The 21,794-nt window shown below is 44.8% G+C and overlaps 3 protein-coding genes across 3 annotated transcripts; all 3 read left to right on the plus strand.

The window, feature by feature from the left end:
* The first annotated feature begins 840 nt into the window (after nucleotides 1-840).
* On the plus strand, nucleotides 841-3,061 carry LOC114796224 (lecithin retinol acyltransferase-like). The gene is made up of 2 exons (XM_028990218.1): nucleotides 841-1,545; nucleotides 2,433-3,061. Exons 1-2 carry the CDS (start codon nucleotides 1,012-1,014, stop codon nucleotides 2,583-2,585), a joined length of 687 nt encoding a protein of 228 aa, XP_028846051.1. The 5' UTR covers nucleotides 841-1,011; the 3' UTR covers nucleotides 2,586-3,061.
* A 2,442-nt stretch (nucleotides 3,062-5,503) lies between these two features.
* lratb.2 (lecithin retinol acyltransferase b, tandem duplicate 2) lies at nucleotides 5,504-7,971 on the plus strand. Its single transcript, XM_028988307.1, has 2 exons — nucleotides 5,504-6,090; nucleotides 7,092-7,971. The coding sequence occupies exons 1-2, from the start codon at nucleotides 5,551-5,553 to the stop codon at nucleotides 7,245-7,247; spliced, it is 696 nt and encodes a 231-aa protein (XP_028844140.1). The 5' UTR covers nucleotides 5,504-5,550; the 3' UTR covers nucleotides 7,248-7,971.
* Nucleotides 7,972-8,975: 1,004 nt separating this feature from the next.
* LOC114800389 (probable RNA-binding protein 46) lies at nucleotides 8,976-18,726 on the plus strand. Its single transcript, XM_028997695.1, has 5 exons — nucleotides 8,976-9,087; nucleotides 11,003-11,340; nucleotides 12,116-12,245; nucleotides 12,615-13,418; nucleotides 18,500-18,726. Exons 1-5 carry the CDS (start codon nucleotides 8,976-8,978, stop codon nucleotides 18,724-18,726), a joined length of 1,611 nt encoding a protein of 536 aa, XP_028853528.1.
* Nucleotides 18,727-21,794: the final 3,068 nt, after the last annotated feature.

Here is a 21,794-nt window from a genome sequence, read left to right on the forward strand (position 1 = left end):
AAGCCCATACAAGCAGGAGGTCCCTGGGGTCAATGCGCAACAGTGGGTAATTATGGGTAATCCCGCCACTCACTCAGATCAATGTTAGCCCCACACCGGACAGTCATGCTCTGTGGCCCACAGATTTCTCCACCTGTCAATCAATGGCCGTCATCCCCCTCCAACCTGTAACATAATCCGGGGTGGGGGCTGGGATCTTTGTGTGAGTGAGAGGGGGCACAAAAAGAGAGAGGGGGGGGGAAGAGTTAAAGATGCTCCCTTCTGTTTTTCTGTCTTGATGGTTGCTCTACGGGAGCCTATAGAGATGAGGCTCATTTCACCGAGTACTGCGTCAAAAGGCCCTATCGCTGAACAAAGCCAGAGATTAACACCCCGTGTTCTGCCTCATAGATATGTAATTTTCTGCAGGCTTCTTAATGCCAAGCCACTGAGCGTCTGGCAGTTGTCGTTGTTATTTATGAGTCGGCCCCTTTTCTTCTGATGCCGTTGTGCGTGGTTTTCCAGAGAACACGAACATGCTGACTCGCTGGCTTTTCTGGGGTGCGTTTACTGAAAGCGAAGGGCCCGAGCTTTCTGAAGGAGCTGGCTGTGTCTGCTCTGGAGGACCAGTAATGAATGCCACATGGCCCCGGCCAGCCTGCATCCACAACCAGACAAAGAGTCAGCCAAGCCGCTCTCCGCCTTCCCACCCCCAGAACGGCCGGCAACACATTCCAGACCCTCTTTCTAGACCGTGCATAGCTGGCATGGAGAGGCTGGCCCTCTACACCACAGGACACGAATAAGCATGTTCTGGTGTGCAGTGGCCTGCCATTAGCCAGCCACACTCCTGCTGTTTGCCTCGGGCTTTAGAGGGGGTCTGCTCTGCAGGCCGAGGCATCCCCCTCGAGCTCCCTTCAGCGGCCAATGGCCTTCGGAGACCCACGGTGATGTCACATCGCGCCCACCTCCGGCGCAACTTGGGAGAATAAAGTCAAAAGCGCGGACCGGCGCATCGCGCAGGACCTCAAAATGCTGGACTCGCTGACCTTCCTGCTGGAGAAGGTCTTCCTGATCGCGCACCTCAATGTTTTCAGACTGATCTTGTCGGACAAAGAAAAGAAGATGAAGCAGTACGACAGCAGCGCGCCGCCGCCCCTGCAGCGCGGGGACCTGCTGGAGGTGCCGCGCACCCTCTTCATCCACTTCGGCATCTACCTGGGCGACAACAAAGTGGCGCACATGATACCGGACATCACGCCCGTGCTGACCAGCGACAAGGCTCGGATCCAGAAGGTGGTGACCAACAAGCGCCTGCTGATGGGGGTCCTGTACAAGCACGCCACCATCCGGGTGGACTCGGTCGAGGACTTCGCTTACGGCTCGCCGATCCTGCTCAACGCGATGGATAAAACGTTTAAAACGCCAGCGCTGCCGAACGAGGAAGTGGCGAGGAGAGCGGAGAAGCTCGTCGGTCCGATCGCGTACAGCTTGCTGTGGAATAACTGCGAGCATTTCGCCACGCACTGCCGGTACGGCGCGGCCGTCAGCCTGCAGACGGACAAGGTAACTTTTCACTCTTTACCCCCGCCCGCCCGCCCTGTCATTTCAGTCGGCCCAAGAGTGGCTTATGCTTGGCTCGTCGCTTTAAAACTTTTTTTTTTTTTGTATGGCGTGGAAGGTTGAGGAGAATGGATAACAAACAGGATAGGTGATGGGTGGAACTGACACCAAAACAAGAAAACATACCTTTCGACACGAACCAAGTCTAACTTTCCGACCAATCCGGTCTTATTTTAGGACATTCCAGTCCTATTCTGTGCTTATCTGTATATGTTTTAAATGGTTGCCTTCTACTCAGACGTGTTATTAGATCTTTAGAAGGGGCAGGGGGGTTGCCAGGTTTTTGGGGTTGTCGCCATTTTTTGGAACCCATATTCTGGGTTCGCGCGTCAAATTGGCAGTTTTTTTTTACAGAAATGTGAACATTTATACGGTTAACACAGACACGTATCCTATTGTCGCTATATTGTAGGTCCGTTTGTATAATTACCGTTACACACTGCCAGATTTTTTTAGAACTGCGTGGAATTTCCATCATCTGGCAACAATGGACGGAAGCCTTTTCCTTTTGAATTCTTGGCTGAAGACACGAGCATCGTATTCCCTGCATTCTCTAGTTTTAAAAGTCCGGATAGGTCCTCTTTTCAGTCTGAAATTGTCTTTTCACGTGATTTGCCATGGTGATGGGTGGAAAATCTGGGTTGATCTCAATGTAGAACCGAACAACAGGCTCATTGAATGTTCTGCATCAAATGAAAATGTTTTTTTGGCTACTGGTGTATAAACCACGATGATCTACCTTTCAAGTATTTTGTGTTACGATGATTTATCTTACAAATATTTTGTTGTCTTCTTCTTTATTTTCTTCCCCTCCCCCTCCCCCTAAACAGTTCTGTGAGTGGCTGAAGTCCATTATCCGGGACCAGAGGAGTGTTCTTTTCACAACATTCTTTGCTATTCTATCCATCATATACCTGGAAATGGCGCTATCCTCCGCATTACCTACCCTGCTGATCCCTTTCACTCTCTGGATGGCAGGTTAAAACCATTCCGAGAACTCTGCATGGATTTTTGTACTCAATTTGCTGTGGGAAACATGTACTTGTAGATGGGAGATTCCCAGCTTCAACCCTGGAGGAACCCCTTCCAGGCGTTCTACCCTTCAACCCACACTTTCGACCTGGCACATTCACTCTAAGACTGTTATTCATCGTCTCAGTAAGGGGGGGGGGCTAAATTAAAACACAGAAGGGCCCTTCAGGAACAGTGCTGGGAAGCCCTGTTGCACATAAAATGATCTTCTATCTGCAGATGTTATTCTCCATACATTGCTAGCATTTAGTCATTTTAGAACCTGTATGTTTTTTATAGACAGATACATCTGGTTTTTGATGTACGTAATTTATACTTGAACATATTTTCTAAAATTACCACATTTTGCACAGTACTTTCCATTAAAATCAAGTTTAATAAAAAAAAAAGATAAATTGTTTAAATAAAATAAAGTTTTTACACAGTAGATGAATTGCCCTGCCTTCTTTCTCAGTTTGCATAAGTCACTTGACTTCATAAAAATTTTTTTTTCCTTTTTGCAAGTTTTCCATTGATATTGGCTATAGGCACTGAATAATCCCCAGACCAGAGACACCAGAAATGGCTCATGTAGTGTTATAATAAGCACATTTAGGTTTTGACTCGTATCTCTGGAACTACATGGGATAAATAAATAAAAAAATCTTGCCTCTTGGTCAAGAAAATGGACATGCACATTTTCACATTAAACAATGTCCTACTGTTTTCTAAACCTTAATCTGAATTCCATGGCATTTATTACACACATTTACATTTACAGCATTTATCAGACGCCCTTATCCAGAGCGACTTACAATCAGTATTTACAGGGACAGTCCCCCTGGAGCAATTTAGGGTTAAGTGCTCAGGGACACAATGGTAGGAAGTGGGATTTGAACCCAGGTCTTCTGGTTCATAGGCGAGTGTCTTACCCACTAGGCTACTACACACCATCTACAAACTGATTCAGTGTTATGTGTCAATCACTGTGTTTGACTTCTAATTACTGTACAGCCAATATCTTCTCATTAAAACATCCAACATATCTAACTATATCAAAATATTTCATATTTTGGACACGTTTGCTCCATGTTTCATATGTGCAGAAATGAAGTCATGTGTGCACCCTTAGCATGTTACAATGTATTTAGTAAACCGTTCATAAGCTGAAAGAATGAAATAGTCCAGTGACATTCAGCAAGTCCCCGTTTTCTGCCAAAACAGCCCTAAACATGTTCTACCCAATCCATACATTTTAAATTTATTATTTTCTTATTTTCCCAAATGTAGTCAAGTTAATGAACTCTTTCTAAAATACCTAACTGTATTTTAAAACATTTAAAACATAAAAAAGGTTAACTATATCCTGAGCACTCAAATCTGATTTTACAAAAGAATCAAATGCTGATCAAGCACAGGTAAGAGATGAAGTTTTCAAATACTATAAAAGTTTTTTTCATAAATTCATGAAATGTTATTGAATAAGGTGTCAACCATAAGAGGTCAGTGCATGGTTGCTGAAAGACCACCTGGCCTAATGGATAAGGCGTTTTACTTTGGATCAGCAGATTGAGGGTTCGAGTCTATATTGTGTGTCAAAATCTTTAGGGCAGTGGTGGCCTAGCGGTTAAGGAAGCGGCCCCCTAAATCAGAAGGTAGCCGGGTTCAATCCCAAAACGACAAGGTGCCACCGTCCCCACACACTGCTCCCGGGCACCTGTCATGGCTGCTCACCAAGGGTGATGGTTAAAAGCAGAGGACACATTTCATTCTGTCACCGTGTGCTGTTCTGCAGTGTTTCACAATGACAATCACTTCACTTTCAACACTGTAGCCCTTCTAAAATAAAAAACAGATAAGAATTCTATCTGAAAATGAATATATTTTAAATAGTCTTAAGAGAACACAAATTAAAAAAAAATCTCTGTACTCTGTACATTTTACTGTAAAATGAACAAAAGAGAACATTGTGTTAATCCAATAAGATCTCAGGGTGACATAACTAATTTCTTTCTAATAATTGAATAATGTGTTTGAAATACACCGTTTATTTAAATCAAGCTATTTACATACATTAAAGTTATTCATCAAACAAAAAATCTTTCTTGTGAATTCTTATCTGGAACACTAATGTTTTCTGGTCTCTTGCAAGTTTAGAAGTAAAACAAAATAAATAAAGAGAGCTGTTTTATATGTAAATATACTTTTTCCCACATATTAAATAAGACATATTTTGTCCAAATTGTCCCAAATCTTTCATTAAGAAGTTTCTTTTGTCAGATGTGTGTTGTCTGTTAAATATATGTTCATTACAGTTAATTTAACAATTTTGATTTTTAATACAATACTTACTTTATGTTATGTTACAATATGTATTATTGTGTGCCTGATGCCTGTGTGTGTCATCAGAAAAAAATATTTCAGTTTATGGCAAATACATACACTGGTTTGTGATTCATGTCACTGCACATACTTTCCTTTTCATGAAACATCTAACTGTTTCTTGTTGTAAATATTGTTTAAATATACAAATAGTCTAACTCATATTTCAGTAAAGCTATAGAACTGAAAATGTTGTATAATTGAAAAGGCATATTTCTAGAGATTTGGCCACCCCATTGCTTGCATCACAATCTTAACCTTTACTAACACACAGGCTATTGTTATGGATTACCTTTACTTATGCTGTAAGTCTTCATGGTGGGTCAGAAAGAGAAATTTTACAAATGTTAATACCATTACCTGATTTGGGTACTTTCAACCATGCCCAAATAAGGTTAAGTAACCCCGTGTGACAAGCCATAACCTCAGTTCTCAATGCCGAATCCGCCTGAAAGTCGAGTGCTGTCTAATCCCAGCAGCCCCCTCCCCAAGCCTACTGATCAAGAATAAAATGCGAACGTTCCAAATGTTCCACAAACACCAGCTGTTTTCTGCATGTCTGTAAAGATGTCTGTTCTCAGGCTCTTGAGCCTGGTTTTCATCACAGCCACCACCACCACCACCACCACTGAAGAGAAGACTGAAGACACTGATGAGCGAAAACAATGCAAATATGACATATCCAAATTCAAGAGAGGAGACCTGCTGGAGGTACCACGCACGCTCTTCACCCATTTTGGCATCTACCTTGGGAAGAACCGGGTAGCTCACCTGATCCCTGACATCCTGCCTGCCATGACTAGTGATAGCAATGCAATTGCAAAGATGGTGACCGACTTGCGGCTTGTCATAGGAGTCATTGCAAAAGTGGCAAGCGTGCGTGTGGACACAGTGGAGGACTTTGCCTATGGAGCAGAGATTCTGGTCAACCATATGGACGAGGTGTGCAGCCGATCACCCTTCCATGGCGACGAGGTGGGCCGTAGGGCAGAGAAGCTGCTGGGATCTGTGACTTACAGTCTTCTGTGGTACAACTGTGAACACTACGTGATGTACTGCCGTTATGGTACTGTCATAAGCTTCCAGACTTACCAGGTAAGAGGACAAAAATGTGTGTGAGAGACTGAACCAGAGAGACAGCTCAAACTTGGGACCCTCTGTTCTGGTTTCATTTGTTAATTACTCTAATAATTGAGAGTGGTGCAGGCAATGGTGAGGTTCCTCTTTGCAGATTTTCATTGTGCTGCTATCAGGGGTACACATCTGAAAAATACAGACCAGGTTGAAATACTTGCTACCTCAATACAATATAGACATAGAAAGTAACGGCACTGTTGTCCTGTGCACTGTACACGTCTCCATGGAAACAGTTTAAGGTGGCCAGGAGAGGCATTAAAACCTTGCTGAAATTCTATGAATGACAGATTTTCACTTCCTCTTGTCATTGACACCTTTGCTGTTTCTGTGAGGCTGACATTTGAGCATTTAACCACACAGAAACACATTGAGATGTGATAATGATTTAGCAAAATAAAGAATAGCTTCAACTTTTATACTAATTAAAAAGAGACCTCTGATGCTGCAATAGTACTGAGCCTGTTCTGTCCTGTAGGGAAAGAAAGTTTATTCAAGGAATATTATACACACAGAACACAGAGTTGGCAGTAGTAAGTGATTATGCAGTGCATGACAGAACGTGGGCTGTTGGGCTGAGATTTCTGCCTTACTGAATTCATGATCAATCCCCGTTTCTTAGTTCTTACATACATTCGGAACACAATTCAGACATAGTGTCAAATATAACTTAATGAGATAAAGTTATTTGTAAGACTTTTTTTGTATTTATGGCTGGCACTGAGGCCCCCTACTGGCGTGGCTCAAAAATGCAGGTGATCCTTTGCTTTACCAGCAACAGTGTGCGATTGTGTGTTCTGCATTAGTGTGAGGATGTTCCATTTCAGCCACTGGCTAGCTTCATCTTTTTGACCTTCATCTGGAAGTAAATGGGCAACTCTCATTATGGTATCAACATGAGTGGTGTGAACATTTATACAATGTTTAATGATGTTTAACCTCTCTCTTTCTCCCTATCACAGTTCTGTAAAACAGTGAGGAAAATTTTCTGCAGTAAAACCGCATCCATGCTCACAATGCTTCTTGGCGTCTTCATCCTGGTGTACCTGGATGCAGTCTCGCTCTTAATGCTTTTAGCAATCTTTGTTGTTTCTTTCACTATCTGGATGGCTTCATAAGTTTGCTGCTGCCTGACATGACTAAAAGAGCAGGGAACAACTCTTGCTGGACAAAACAAGAAGAATGAGCACCAAGTCAAAGCAACCAAGTCTGAAACTCTGACTTCCTGTGCTGTCAGAAATCTAACCTGTTAAATGCATGAATGGACACTTAAACTGTAATTGTGAATGCCAAGCCATGACCTTTGTATGACCCCTAAGCTTGTGCTGTATCTTGGCTATCAGTGGTGTAATGTGACAAAAACCCCAGTTGTGACAAAATCCCTGAAAAAATGAAAAAGCCATGAAGTACTTTAACACAGATCTGTATTTTGTAGCCTCTATTCTTCAGCTGCTGAGACAGAAAATATGTCTAGTTAAATATCTCATATATTACATTTATGACAAAACTCATAGTAGGAGTCTTTATGTGTCTTTTCGCTTATTTTAAAGTAGACCACATCTGTGGCAAATTTATTCCGATGTACATTTTTTTGTGTTGCAATGTCAGTTTTTCATTTTTGTCTCAGGTTCCCATGGCTACCTAGCTCATCGTTTGTTCCTGCATTGACCTGAGAACCACATTTTGGCCTGGAATTGTGCAAAGGACACAATGTAGCCTTTGACTCAGGATGCACAGAGGACATTGCTAGTTTCCAAAAAGATCAGAAAATGGCAGCTGACCATGTGCAAGAGTGAGAGGCAAAAGTATTTAATAATTACATCACTGACAATCATGCCGATATGAAAATGTACATGCGCATCAGCAATGGTGCTTTCCACTTGTGAGGTTTGGGAGTAAAATCTTCTTTATTCCAGATGAATCCATGTCCTTTTATTATAGTTGATATCATGAAAATGGACGTGTGTTGTATTATCACTTGTATTGATTAATCTTCATATTAATTAAAGTATGTTTTGACATGGTCTGGCCGAATATCCCACTCTGACTGGACCATACAGGTACAATAAAAACATACAACACACAACTTCTCATGCCTTATGGAAAGCTTTAAAAAAGTCAACATTATTATTTTGCATAGTATGTGCACTGAACGGCACATCTTACGTATCATAACGTATCATTTTTTTTGCACTCTATCTCCATGATGTGTCGTTTATTCTACAATGAACGATTTATATGTTCGACGTGACTTTTTAAATAAAAATGAAAAAAAAAAAAAATATATATATATATATATAGTTTTTAAAGCAGCGTACACAGGATGTCCTAACATGGTAATTGGCCGCCATATTGACGTTATTGACCCGCCGCGCGAGAGAACGTCAGATTGTCGATTAAAATCTCACCGAACCGGAGTCCAGCTGCTTCGCTCAACACAAGTAACGTTGATTTATTTCGTTTCTGAGGCAATAAACCTTCCGCCGCGAGTATCAGTATGTACTCTCATTACTGAGGGCCGGGCATGCTCGTTCATTACAGGTAGAAATTACGGCAGTTGGACTAATGCAGATAACTTGATAACTTGGAATAATTTCCCTAAAAAATGTCATCTGGTTACGCTAGCGGTGGTTAGTGGTTTACAGAAGTCACCCAGTTGACCCCCATCAGTTAGTTAGTTAATTAGCAGCAAAAGTCTAGTGTTTTTTTTAGTATTATTCAGTAAATGGGAAATAATTCGATGTTCTGTCAGTTGACGACAATCACGCCATTTTAGAAGCCGAAAGGGTGCGATTATTGACGGTGTCGCCGTTCTTCGCCCTGCCGAGGCTTTAGGACACACGGTGATGGAGAAGAACGGGCAGGGAGACGACCGAGCGCTGCTGGCCCTCATGGACAAGAGCGGCTACAGCATGATCCAGGTGAACGGCCAGAGGAAGTATGGCGGACCGCCTCCAGGTACCTGGGAACACTCAAACTGGGGGACCATCTGATCCCCACGCGGGGTTAAAGGTTAAGGCGTGGTTAGTCAGTACAAGTTCTACCCCTTCATCAGTAACTCTGTAAAAAAGCCACATATCTGTGTATCCAGTGAGGATCCACACTTATATCCACAATGGAGCAAGGTTGTTAGTCATTACAGGGAGTGCAGAATTATTAGGCAAATGAGTATTTTGTCCACATCATCTTCTTCATGCATGTTGTCTTACTCCAAGCTGTATAGGCTCGAAAGCCTACTACCAATTAAGCATATTAGGTGATGTGCATCTCTGTAATGAGAAGGGGTGTGGTCTAATGACATCAACACCCTACATCAGGTGTGCATAATTATTAGGCAACTTCCTTTCCTTTGGCAAGAAAGGGTATAAAAGAAGAAAAAGCAGCACTCTTAAAATTGCAAAGCTTCTGAAGCGTGATCATCGAACAATCAAGCGTTTCATTCAAAATAGTCAACAGGGTCGCAAGAAGCGTGTGGAAAAACCAAGGCACAAAATAACTGCCCACGAACTGAGAAGTCAAGCGTGCAGCTGCCAAGATGCCACTTGCCACCGGTTTAGCCATATTTCAGAGCTGCAACATCACTGGAGTGCCCAAAAGCACAAGGCCAAGGTAAGAAAGGCTGAAAGACGACCACCACTGAACAAGACACACAAGCTGAAACATCAAGACTTGGCCAAGAAATATCTCAAGACTGATTTTTCTAAGGTTTTAAGGACTGATGAAATGAGAGTGAGTCTTGATGGGCCAGATGGATGGGCCCATGGCTGGATTGGTAAAGGGCAGAGAGCTCCAGCCCAACTCAGACACCAGCAAGGTGGAGGTGGAGTACTGGTTTGGGCTGGTATCATCAAAGATGAGCTTGTGGGGCCTTTTCGGGTTGAGGATGGAGTCAAGCTCAACTCCCAGTCCTACTGCCAGTTTCTGGAAGACACCTTCTTCAAGCAGTGGTACAGGAAGAAGTCTGCATCCTTCAAGAAAAACATGATTTTCATGCAGGACAATGCTCCATCACACGTGTCCAAGTACTCCACAGCGTGGCTGGCAAGAAAGGGTATAAAAGAAGAAAAACTAATGACATGGCCTGCTTGTTCACCTGATCTGAACCCCATTGAGAACCTGTGGTCCATCATCAAATGTGAGATTTACAAGGAGGGAAAACAGTACACCTCTCTGAACAGTGTCTGGGAGGCTGTGGTTGCTGCTGCACGCAATGTTGATGGTGAACAGATCAAAACACTGACAGAATCCATGGGTGGCAGGCTTCTGAGTTTCCTTGCAAAGAAAGGTGGCTATATTGGTCGCTGATTTGTTTTTGTTTTGTTTTTGAATGTCAGAAATTTATATTTGTGAATGTGGAGATGTTATATTGGTTTCACTGGTAAAAATAAATAATTGAAATGGGTATATATTTTTTGTTAAGTTGCCTAATAATTATGCACAGTAATAGTCACCTGCACACACAGATATCCCCATAAAATAGCTAAAAATAAAAACAAACTAAAAACTACTTCCAAAAACATTCAGCTTTGATATTAACGAGTTTTTGGGTTCATTGAGAACATGGTTGTTCAGTAATAAAATTATTTAGTAGTATGACTGTGGAAAATTCAGAGGCACTAGTCAGTTCAGTGAAAACTTGCCTCCTTTGAACTGAATTTAATTTGTTTTGCTCTAACAACTTCATTTCTTTTAGTTGATAATGAAGGTATTTTAAATGAATCTCACTATTAAGTGGCTCTTAATTTTGCAAGATATTTTCTTATCTATTAGTATCCCCAAGCTGAAGACATTGTAGTGTGTCAGAGAGCAAAATACGTTTTGTAAATATGTGTTCAGAAGGCACTGACGGCTCATGGGGTTTTTTTTTGGGAAGGCTGGGAAGGACCCCCGCCACCACGGGGCTGTGAGGTGTTTGTTGGTAAAATTCCACGCAACATCTACGAGGACACGCTGGTGCCACTGTTTGAGCAGGCCGGCGTCATCTATGAGTTTCGCCTCATGTTGGAGTTCAGTGGTGAGAACCGTGGCTACGCCTTTGTCATGTACACGAGCCGTGAGGATGCCCAGCATGCCATCAAGCTCCTCAACAACTATGAGATCCAGGCAGGGAAGTTCATTGGTGTCTGTGTGAGCCTGGATAACTGTCGACTCTTCATTGGCTCCATCCCCAAAGACAAGAAAAGGGAGGAGATTAAAGAGGAAATGATGAAAGTAAGTGTTGAAGTTTGCAAAATTAATAAACCAAAAATTCACAATAGAAAAAAATATGTTATTTAAACGTTTGCTTGTGTGATACAATGGAAATAATCACTGTTTTATCCCAAATATAACACAACACTTATATCATATTTGTTTCCATCTACTAGCCATTTGTAAAGTAAAGTAAAGTGAAGTGTTTGTCACATCACAGCAGCAGCACAGCACACAGTGCACACAGTGAAATCTGTCCTCTGCATTTAACCCATCACCCTGAGTGAGCAGTGGGCAGCCATGACAGGCACCCGGGGAGCAGTGTGTGGGGATGGTGCTTTGCTCAGTGGCATCTCAGTGGCACCTTGGTGGATTGGGATTCGAACCGGCAACCCTCTGATTATGGGGCCGCTTCCTTAACCACTAGGCCACCACTGCCCATTTGTCTCATTTTGTAAACGTTTTCAGGGAAAATAAAATGGGATTTTAAAAATATTTTTAATATATTGAGCCTTTATTAGTGTAAAATTGACATTTTCCCTGACAATGTGTGTAATGCTCATTTTTATTTTACATTTATTTTTACATTTTTCAAATAATAGGTAAAAATGAATGCAAACAGTTTTGTTATTGTAATTGTATTTTTCTTAAGCAGTAAAATAGTGCATACTTGGTAAGATTGTGTCAAACATGAAATGAATTAATTCAATTGAGGATTTAATTAATTAATTCACTACTTCGTTTTCTCACTGTTTGACATTTTAATATTGAGCACACAATATGATGTGAAATGCAGGTGACTGAGGGAGTGACGGATGTCATCGTGTATGCCAGTCCCACAGACAAGACCAAGAACCGTGGCTTTGCCTTTGTGGAGTATGAATCTCACAGGGCAGCTGCCATGGCACGCAGGAAACTCATACCAGGTACAGCCGAATAAAACCAGCCAAATCCTTTTTTTAATTGGTTTACTTTTATCATGGAGTTAAACAGCGGATAAATCAGGCCCTCTGAAATGTCTTATTTAATTGTGATTGTTATGATGTTAAATCCCCTAAAGAGGGCACTCTAATGCCAGTTTTTAGCATTGTAATTGGTCATTCACTGACATTTGTCCAATAGACATTAAAAAAAGCAAAAAAGTGATAAGATTGATATAAATGATAACCTTTTCTTAATACTGTGCTTATAGCCAATGTTCCAAAGCTGTAATTGTTGGCTTGATAAAGTTGTCAAGATTCAAGTGTGTTTCTATAGAAATATGGGTTTTGTTTAATTGTTGGCTGTTTTCTAAGGTACATTCCAGCTTTGGGGCCAGACTGTCCTGGTGAATTGGGCAGAACCGGAGAAAGATGTGGATGAGGAGACAATGCAGCATATGCGTGTTTTGTATGTCCGCAACCTCATGTCGTACACCACTGAGGAGACACTGTTTGCTGAGTTCTCAAGCCTCAAGCCCGGCTCTGTGGAGCGTGTGAAGAAAATGACAGATTATGCCTTTGTTTATTTCAATACCCGTGAAGATGCCATGGCTGCATTACATGCCACCAATGGTAAGCTGGTGGATGGCTCTCCCATTGAAGTCACCTTAGCTAAGCCCACAGGTAAAGATGGTGGAAAACGCTTTAGCAACAGAGGCAGCAGCATTTACTGTTGTAATAACAGTCCAGGCAACAGCTTCATCTTCCAAAGTAAGCCAGAGAATCCCGGGTTTGGAATAGGGATCGGTCCACTGAGTAACGGGACAGTCTCTGGACTACCGCTCAGCATGTCCCCTTACCAGGGCAGCTCTTTCACCCAGAATGCTGAGTGCATGTTCCCAATGCACCCTGGAACCACATTGTTTCCAATGACTATTCTGTCACTGAAGCCCAGCCAGATGAGTTCAGCAGTTAGCCTTCTGGAATATTGCTGCCTCAAGAACAACTGGACCTTGCCCGAGTACCTGCTGTACTACACCTTGAGTCAGGAAGGCAAGATGCTGCTTATCTGCAAGGTTGTCATTAACAGCACTCGCAGCTCCTTTATGCCCAACAAACTATGTACCGTACTGGACGATGCCAAGGAGCTTGCGGCCCAGCATGTCCTCTGGAGCCTGGGTGAGCGAGAGAGAAACAAAACACGCTTACACTGTATTGACTAATTCAGTATATGTTCATGTAGTGTTCTTCTACAGTTCTACAAAAGCTGCACATTATGTAAAGGAGCAAGATGTATGTAAAACAACTAGTATTTCATTGTTCCTTGAAATAGAGTTGGACAGATTTCAGGTGGTATAGTGAACTAGACGTTAAAATTTAGCATTATGCAAAGCAGAATGGGTTCTAAGTGGTTGACAAAGATTCAAGTAGCTTACAAATATCTGAGCCATTTCTTGAACTAAATCTATTTACACCTAACAGAAAAAAACACTGAAACAATGTACAGTTATTTGGGCTGGGGGAGGATCGGGTACATAATTAGTTCTAATTAAACATTTAAACATGTGGATAGGGTCTTTGCATTGGTTTAGGGTGGATAGGGTCTTTTTTATTGGAAAACTGTATTCTCTGGGTCACAATTTTTTTCTGAGACACATTACAGGCATTATTGTGGGACAAAAAAGTATTTGTGCAAATGGTCCTACTTAAAAAGATGAGAGAGGTCTATGTATGTCAGGATTGCCTGCAGCTGGGCTCCACACCTGACTCCAATCCTGACGCCCCATAAATGCCGGAAGTTTCCGCCCCTTCTGGGTCTCTGGCATTTTCGTGAACATCACTTGCACGAACTTGACCTGGTTTTGGGTCAAAGGTATTTTGAGTTCTGGCAATCGCCACACGCCTACGGGTTTGTTTACGTTCTTCATTTAAGTTAAATCGTTTTCGGCCACCGCGCCAGTCTTTATTTGTGTTTATTGTTTATTTGTTAATAAAAACCCCGTTCCCAGCATGTCAGACCTCTGCGCTTCCTTCCCCCGTAAGCCCGTAGTCGTGACAGAATGCCAGAGACCTCCCCAAAAGCGCAGAGGTAAAAAGCAGAGGAGAAGAAACGCCGCGAAGGACGCAGCCCGGCGCGGCGAACGCGGACGCCAGGGGAGAGACGCGCCGGCCGTTCTGGTGGAGCGTTTTCTCCCCGAGAAGCCGTGGTACGCGGCGCCGCGTGATGACGTCACCCCCGGGAAACTCCGCGAAACCCGGAAGCGACAACGTCAGCGGGTGAGTGGGCGGAGCGAGGACGTTGGCGTCAGCAGCAGCGAGGAAGTGACGTGGGCAGCGAGCGGCGAAAATGCGACCCCCACGATCTTCGCCATGTCGAGCCAAGAACTCTGCGCTCTGCTGGCAAGGCTCCCTGTGGACTGGGACGACACGGACGACGACGAGAGCATGGGAGACGAGAGTTGGGCTCCGCCCATCGCACCAGTCTGCGATCGTCTCAAGGTCCGTGGGGACCCACGTCACTTCCAGGGGGGTGAGAAGCGGCAACAACGGCTCCAGCCCGAATGGCCAGAGTACTGTCCCTGGGAGTTGATCGCACCCTGGGTCCAGGATGTCTGCAGGGTTGACGACCCTCGGAGTCACAGGTGGGAGGACACGGATGACGAAAGCGTCAATGATGTGGATTTTCGTTGGGCAGTCGGGGCCGGGATGGCTCCACCCAGCGCGCGCGTCCGAGATTGTCGCGACATCCGTGAAGATCCACGTGACTTCCGAGGGTATGAGGTCGACACGGACCAACACGAGGATGACGCCGATTGGGCAGTCGGTGCCGGGATGGCTCCGCCCATCGTGCCCGTCCATGATCGTTGCGAGGTCCGTGGAAACCCACGTCAGTCCCAGAGGTGCGACAACAGTGAGGAGGAGGACAGCGATGCGGGGGTAAGCTGGTGGAACAGGGCGACAGGAGGTCGCCAGCCAGCAACTGCACTGCTGGAACTGCCTCACAGGGAAGATGCCCTCCCACCTCCAGTCGCCGACCCGCCTTCCCTCTGCTCGGACGTTCCCCAGCTGAACGGCAGCGCATCACCAGCGCCCCCGCATGCTGGAGAAGACGTCCACCACCCACCACCCACCACGCCACACGCCCACCACCATCTCCAGCGACGTGCCCAGCCCCGTGTGGGACAGCCAAATGGTCCCAGGACCCTTCAGTGGGGCAGCAGACACTATCATCACTACCATCCTCACGTGTCTGACTGGATCAGCATGGGGCTGGAGCACAGCCCTCTGGCAGCAGGGAGAGACCGACAGGAGTTTTCGGGACTTCCAGCAGAGACTGAGGGCAGAGTTTGATCGGTCAGAGCCTGAGCCAGGGATCGAACTCTGCCCCTCCACCACATCCAGTACCAGTCAGGATCCGGGGCAAGAAGACCAAGCACTGGCGGGCGACGAAAAGGTCGCACCTCCCGAGATCCTGGCTGTGCCCCCTGAGGAGGTCCCAGAGAGCCCAGAGAGGGAGCCAGACGACCCTCTCTTCTATCTGTCTGTCTCTGTCTGTGTGTGTGTGCGTGGCATATGTGTCCGTATGTCGCCCCCACTTCCCCTCTTTGTGTCCACCAGATGGCGACCCAGCCACGGAGCCGAACCCCAGGGAGGAGGTTCCTGACCCGAATGTGCTGGTCCAAGGCAAGGCGGACAAGCCCCAAGGTACCCCTAAGTCCAGCCGGGGGGGGTGCTCCCCCAAAGAATTTTTTGGGGGGGTGCAGTTCGGGTTGGGGACTCCTCCTGAGGGGAGGGTAGGTGGGGAAGCGATTGAGCTGGGTCCTCCGGTAGCCAGTGAGGAGGGCGGGCCAGGCATGGGCCTGCGTCTACCTCCAGAGGGGTGGAGCGCCATAGAGCCCCCGGGTAGGCATGAGGACCCAGCTGGGACAGGCAGGAAGAGGGCCTGCTTGTCCCAACGGACGCAGAAGGGGCTAGCCGGATGGTCTGGCAATGCCCCCCCCTTGGCACCAGGGCCGGGCAGCGAGAGGGGCTGCATAGTCCCAGAAGGCACCAGCCTGGGGTGCCTGGAACAGTCGCCGGAGGCTCTGGGACAATCTCCCTGCGCGGTGCAGGGGGTGACACAAGACGTGTCAGAGGAGACGTGTGGAGACAGGGCCCACACGTACCCAGATGGATCGGCCCTGATTATTGTGTGCAGGTACGAGGGTCCGGGGCCGCCACGCCTGACCATGCTGGGGAGCGAGGCCGAGGGTCCGGGGCCGCCACGCCTGACCACGCCAGGGAGCCAGGCCGAGGGTCCGGGGCCGCCACGCCTGACCACGCCGGGGAGCCAGGCCGAGGGTCCGGGGCCGCCACGCCTGACCACGCCGGGGAGCCAGGCCGAGGGTCCGGGGCCGCCACGCCTGACCACGCCGGGGAGCCAGCCCGAGGGACCGGGGCCACCACGCCTGACCACGCCGGGGAGCCAGCCCGAGGGACCGGGGCCGCCACGCCTGACCACGCCGGGGAGCCAGGCCGAGGGTCCGGGGCCGCCACGCCTGACCACGCCGGGGAGCCAGGCCGAGGGTCCGGGGCCGCCACGCCTGACCACGCCGGGGAGCCAGCCCGAGGGACCGGGGCCGCCACGCCTGACCACGCCGGGGAGCCAGCCCGAGGGACCGGGGCCGCCACGCCTGACCACGCCGGGGAGCCAGCCCGAGGGACCGGGGCCGCCACGCTGGGGAGCCAGCCCGAGGGACCGGGTCCTCCAAGGGGAGGATACAGCAGGGCAGGAGCCCTGTGGTTGCCGCCGTCCGCCCCGCCGCCTCCACTGATGGTACTGTTGGGGCTCCGAGGACGTAGCCCTTGGAGGGGGGGGCTCTGTCAGGATTGCCTGCAGCTGGGCTCCACACCTGACTCCAATCCTGACGCCCCATAAATGCCGGAAGTTTCCGCCCCTTCTGGGTCTCTGGCATTTTCGTGAACTTCACTTGCACGAACTTGACCTGGTTTTGGGTCAAAGGTATTTTGAGTTCTGGCAATCGCCACACGCCTACGGGTTTGTTTACGTTCTTCATTTAAGTTAAATCGTTTTCAGCCACCGCGCCTGTCTTTATTTGTGTTTATTGTTTATTTGTTAATAAAAACCCCTTCCCAGCATGTCAGACCTCTGCGCTTCCTTCCCCCGTAAGCCCGTAGTCGTGACAATGTACACTTCAACTGTGCCAGAGAGAATGGTTTTTAAAGAAATTATATGGTGCATAAAATAAGTATTTAGCACCAACAAACAAGCAAGAATTCTGGCCTCACAGACCTTCTATCCTTCATTTGCTGTATTAATTGCACCTGAACGGAAAAGGTTACTAATAGTAAAACAGTACGTTGTCATGGATTAAATTCCTGTAGCACTCAAAAGGTCCCCCTGCTTAAGGCAGCAGGGGTCCAGGCCCGTCTAAAGTTCTTGATGGACCATCTAGACCATCTAGATGACCGTCTGAGTTGCATCCCAAAAACACCATACCCACTGTGGAAATGGGGTGGAAACATTATGCTTTGAGGCAGACTGATGACCGGCTGGAAAGAATGAATGGGCTTAAGGAAAGAATGAATGAGCAAGAGATTTTGAGGAAAAAGCTCCTCCTATCAGTGAGAACATTGAAGCTGAAATGTAGCTTGGTCTTAAACACACCGTCTGAGCAACAAAGGAGTTGCAACGTAAAAAGCATAAGAAGGTTCTGGAATGACCTAGCCGGTCTCCAGACCTCAGCCTAATAAAGAATCTGTGCTCAGCAACAGCCTCAAAACATCACAGCTCTTGAGAAGATCAGCATGGAAGAACAGGCCAAAATACCAACTTCAGTGTGTGCAAACCTGGTAAAGACCTACAGGAAACGTTTAAGCTCTGCCATTGCCTACCAAGGTTACATTAAAAAGTATTGAGGTGAACTTTTGCTATTGATCAAATACTTATTTTCTGCACATTTAAATAAATACATTCTTAAAAATCATACACTGTGATTTTGTTACATTCTGCCTCTCACAGTCGAAATGTACCTATGATGAAAATTACAGACCTCTTTTTAGACAACTTGCACAATTGGATGCTGCCAAATACTTTTTTGCCCCACCGCACATTATTCCAGATAATTTATCATGGACAATTGGATAATGTAGCTATTGTGGTAAAGTGTGCTGCTGACATTTTCTGTCAATTAATCTCCAAGTGTAAGCCAATACTAATATTGTGGTCCTGTGTTTTCTCATGGTGTGTATCTATACAGATTTAACTTTGCACAGCACTGGATCCCCCAATTGCCCCTCACCTCTGGACACATCTTCTGCTACAGGCCTACCCTGCTGTACATGCCAGGCTGTAGAGTACCACAACTTCCCCATCATGCCTCTGACTCCACCTCTGGCCTATACCAGGAGTGCTGAACAGCAGCGCATTTTCATGCCCAGCCAGTCTCTATACTTCTCACCTCAGTCGCCCTATGACTTTTTCTGAAAATGAGACTACGGAAGAACTTTGTGGTGTGTTTCACTCTTCAGCACATTCTAATTCCCACTCCATCTAAGAAGTCTGCTTGGCCAAGTGCCCCAGGCATTTAATATCAGTGCCATGTACGTGAGAGGTAGCCCTAAAGTTCACCAATGGCTGACAGTGGCTTTAGGATAACGCTGGACAGCAGGTTTCAGTGAAAATCTGAGCAATACTGTTGATACCAGTCAAAATATTTGAGCGGAATTATTTAAATCACATTGTCTGGAATTGGTTAAAGAAAATAACACAAATCTGCATATTACTTTTGGGAACATAAGTAGACAAATAAAGCCATGCTGACACCTCCTCTCACATACAGACAAGATGGTAAGGAGCATTTTAAGAAATTTTAAAACAGGGCCAGCTGACCAAGTGGACTGATTTGATGAATTGGGAAGGAGAATGAGTTGCAGCTCTGCATACCATCGTTCTATAAGTACGTTTTTACAGTTTTTACAGTTTAAAGTTTTTAAAGTTTGCAGTTCTATAATGAGGATACTTTACCTCAAATAACTTTCATTATTTCTTTGTTTTTGCAAACAAAGATATTTATTTTTTGCTTTAAATGTGATTTTAATTCTAATTACGTTCAAAACAGCATTTCAGATATTTTGTGTCCAAGGAAAAACATTTTTTTTGTCTCATCTGCATTTCTTTTTTGCTACCCTATCCCCATTTGCTAATGGTTTCTGCAGTTTCATGATCAGGTTGATTTAATAAATAAAAAAGCTGTCTAGCAGCTTTTGGATTGATCTTGTAGATGTCTTGTGATTTGTTACCATACTTTGTTAGACACACAGTAAAAGGGGCGGTGTTATAATCTATGGTCTGGCCCATAAATTGCTGATAGATATTTGAACAATTTTTCCAGCCACTCACTACAGCATTAATCAATAGCCTCTCCTATGAACCAAATGAATGCCAAGTTCATTTATCAGAGGCTGGACCTCTTCTTACCCAACAGTGGTCCTTCAGCCTGAAACCAGAGTAATAAAAAGATGGGTGGGACAAGTTCAGCTGTGGCTTGTAACATGTGTGTCAATTAAGCCCTCCTGGAGTAAGATAAATTGTGGTAATTTTTGATGTCAAATTTGTGGTCATTTTTAAAAAAGCTTTTAACATTTCTCTGAATGTAGTTTAGAGAAGACGGGAAAATTACATGTGTGTAGTTTGCATGTTAAATGTAGCTTTGCCTTTAATAATGAATGAAATGAACCATAAATAAGTTTAGTTTATCTGACATTTTATGTCAGTGTTAGAAGCACTGTTTTGTCTGACAGGTTTAGGATAAAGTGTTGTTCATGTGACTAGGAGAGCTGGCAGGGGGGGAATATGTCCCGTTCTGGAGGTTAATGTAGTCCCAGAATGGGTTGCACATTTCTACTCAGTCATGTGCAGCCGTAGAAAAACAACATTTCAAATAGATACTGGAATTACACTGAGAGCTACTGGCCGCTTATATTGATGCTGCAAGTAAGAAAGACCGGACTGTGTTATATAAAGACTCTTGCTGTGATGGTCATAAATTCTGGGATCTTATGGGTTTGCAGGATATGGGTGGCGGACCTTATATAGAACCTAAATAGACTAGAAAACCGACAAGGTAGGTACCAGATAAGCTAAAAATCTGACAAATCTAAAAAAAAATGTTTTTAGTACTGTAATGGAAAAATTACACAAGGGTTAATTCAACTTTCATTTGGTTAATCATGATGCAGCTCAATCTGTTACCAGTAGAATTGAATTTGAATCAATAAAGCAAGTGAAAATTACATTGATTATTGATTATAATGTAGTGATTATGTTATGATTTTCTGATTGAACCAAAAGTGATAAAAAAATCCTATGTTTTTCTCATTGAAAAATCATTTCGCCCCTGCTACAAACCCGTCACAAGAAAATGAGGTGATTTGCGCTGTTGCTTCAGGAGAGCTTCTTAACGCCCACAAGACGTGTGGTCTGCCAGGGTCTGAAGGGCACACAGTAATGGCTTTACATATAGCCCAGGAGATGTAAGATCTGCCTTCAGTGCAGTGTCATCTTGGTGAAGGGGTCTGTAATATGAGGAGAACGGCAGAACCGGCAGGTGATTAGACCCTGCGCTACCAGCCTCCATCCCAGCTGAATGCTTTGAGCACATGACATCTCTAAAGCCCATCAGGGCTGGATTATTTACCTAACAAACAGCCACACAATTTATAGGGATGCATAATTTAGATGGGACATTTAATTATGTGCAGCAATAGATACTGCATACACATCGCTCCTGATTGTGGTAGATAGCAGGGAGGGTTTGATTAAAATAGAACAAAATAAAAAATACACATAGTAATACAAAATGTTCTTTTTATTTATTATAAGGGGACCGGTTCACCAAATGTCTGAAAAGGATTTCAACCTTTTCAAATAACATCTTATAGGGTGCAAAAAACTTTCATTAACAGATCTTCTTTATTCCAAATGAATGCATGCCCTTTAGTATAGTTGATATCATGAAAATAGACGTGTGTTGTATTATCACTTGTACTGATTAATCTTCATATTAATTAAAGTATGTTTTGACATGGTCTGGCCGAATATCCCACTCTGACTGGACCATACAGGTACAATAAAAACATACAACACACAACTTCTCATGCCTTATGGAAAGCTTTAAAAAAGTCAACATTATTATTTTGCATAGTATGTGCACTGAACGGCACATCTTACGTATCATATCGTACGTATAAATGATTGTTAATATTTTTTTGCACTCTGTCTCCATGATGTGTCGTTTATTCTACAATGAACGATTTATATGTTCGACGTGACTTTTTAAATAAAAAGGAAAAAAATATATATATATATAGTTTTATATATATAGTTTATAAAGCAGCGTACACAGGATGTCCTAACATGGTAATTGGCCGCCATATTGACGTTATTGACCCGCCGCGCGAGAGAACGTCAGATTGTCGATTAAAATCTCACCGAACCGGAGTCCAGCTGCTTCGCTCAACACAAGTAACGTTGATTTATTTCGTTTCTGAGGC

Source organism: Denticeps clupeoides, chromosome 1, assembly GCF_900700375.1.
Source record: "Denticeps clupeoides chromosome 1, fDenClu1.1, whole genome shotgun sequence".
Lineage (NCBI taxonomy): Eukaryota > Metazoa > Chordata > Actinopteri > Clupeiformes > Denticipitidae > Denticeps > Denticeps clupeoides.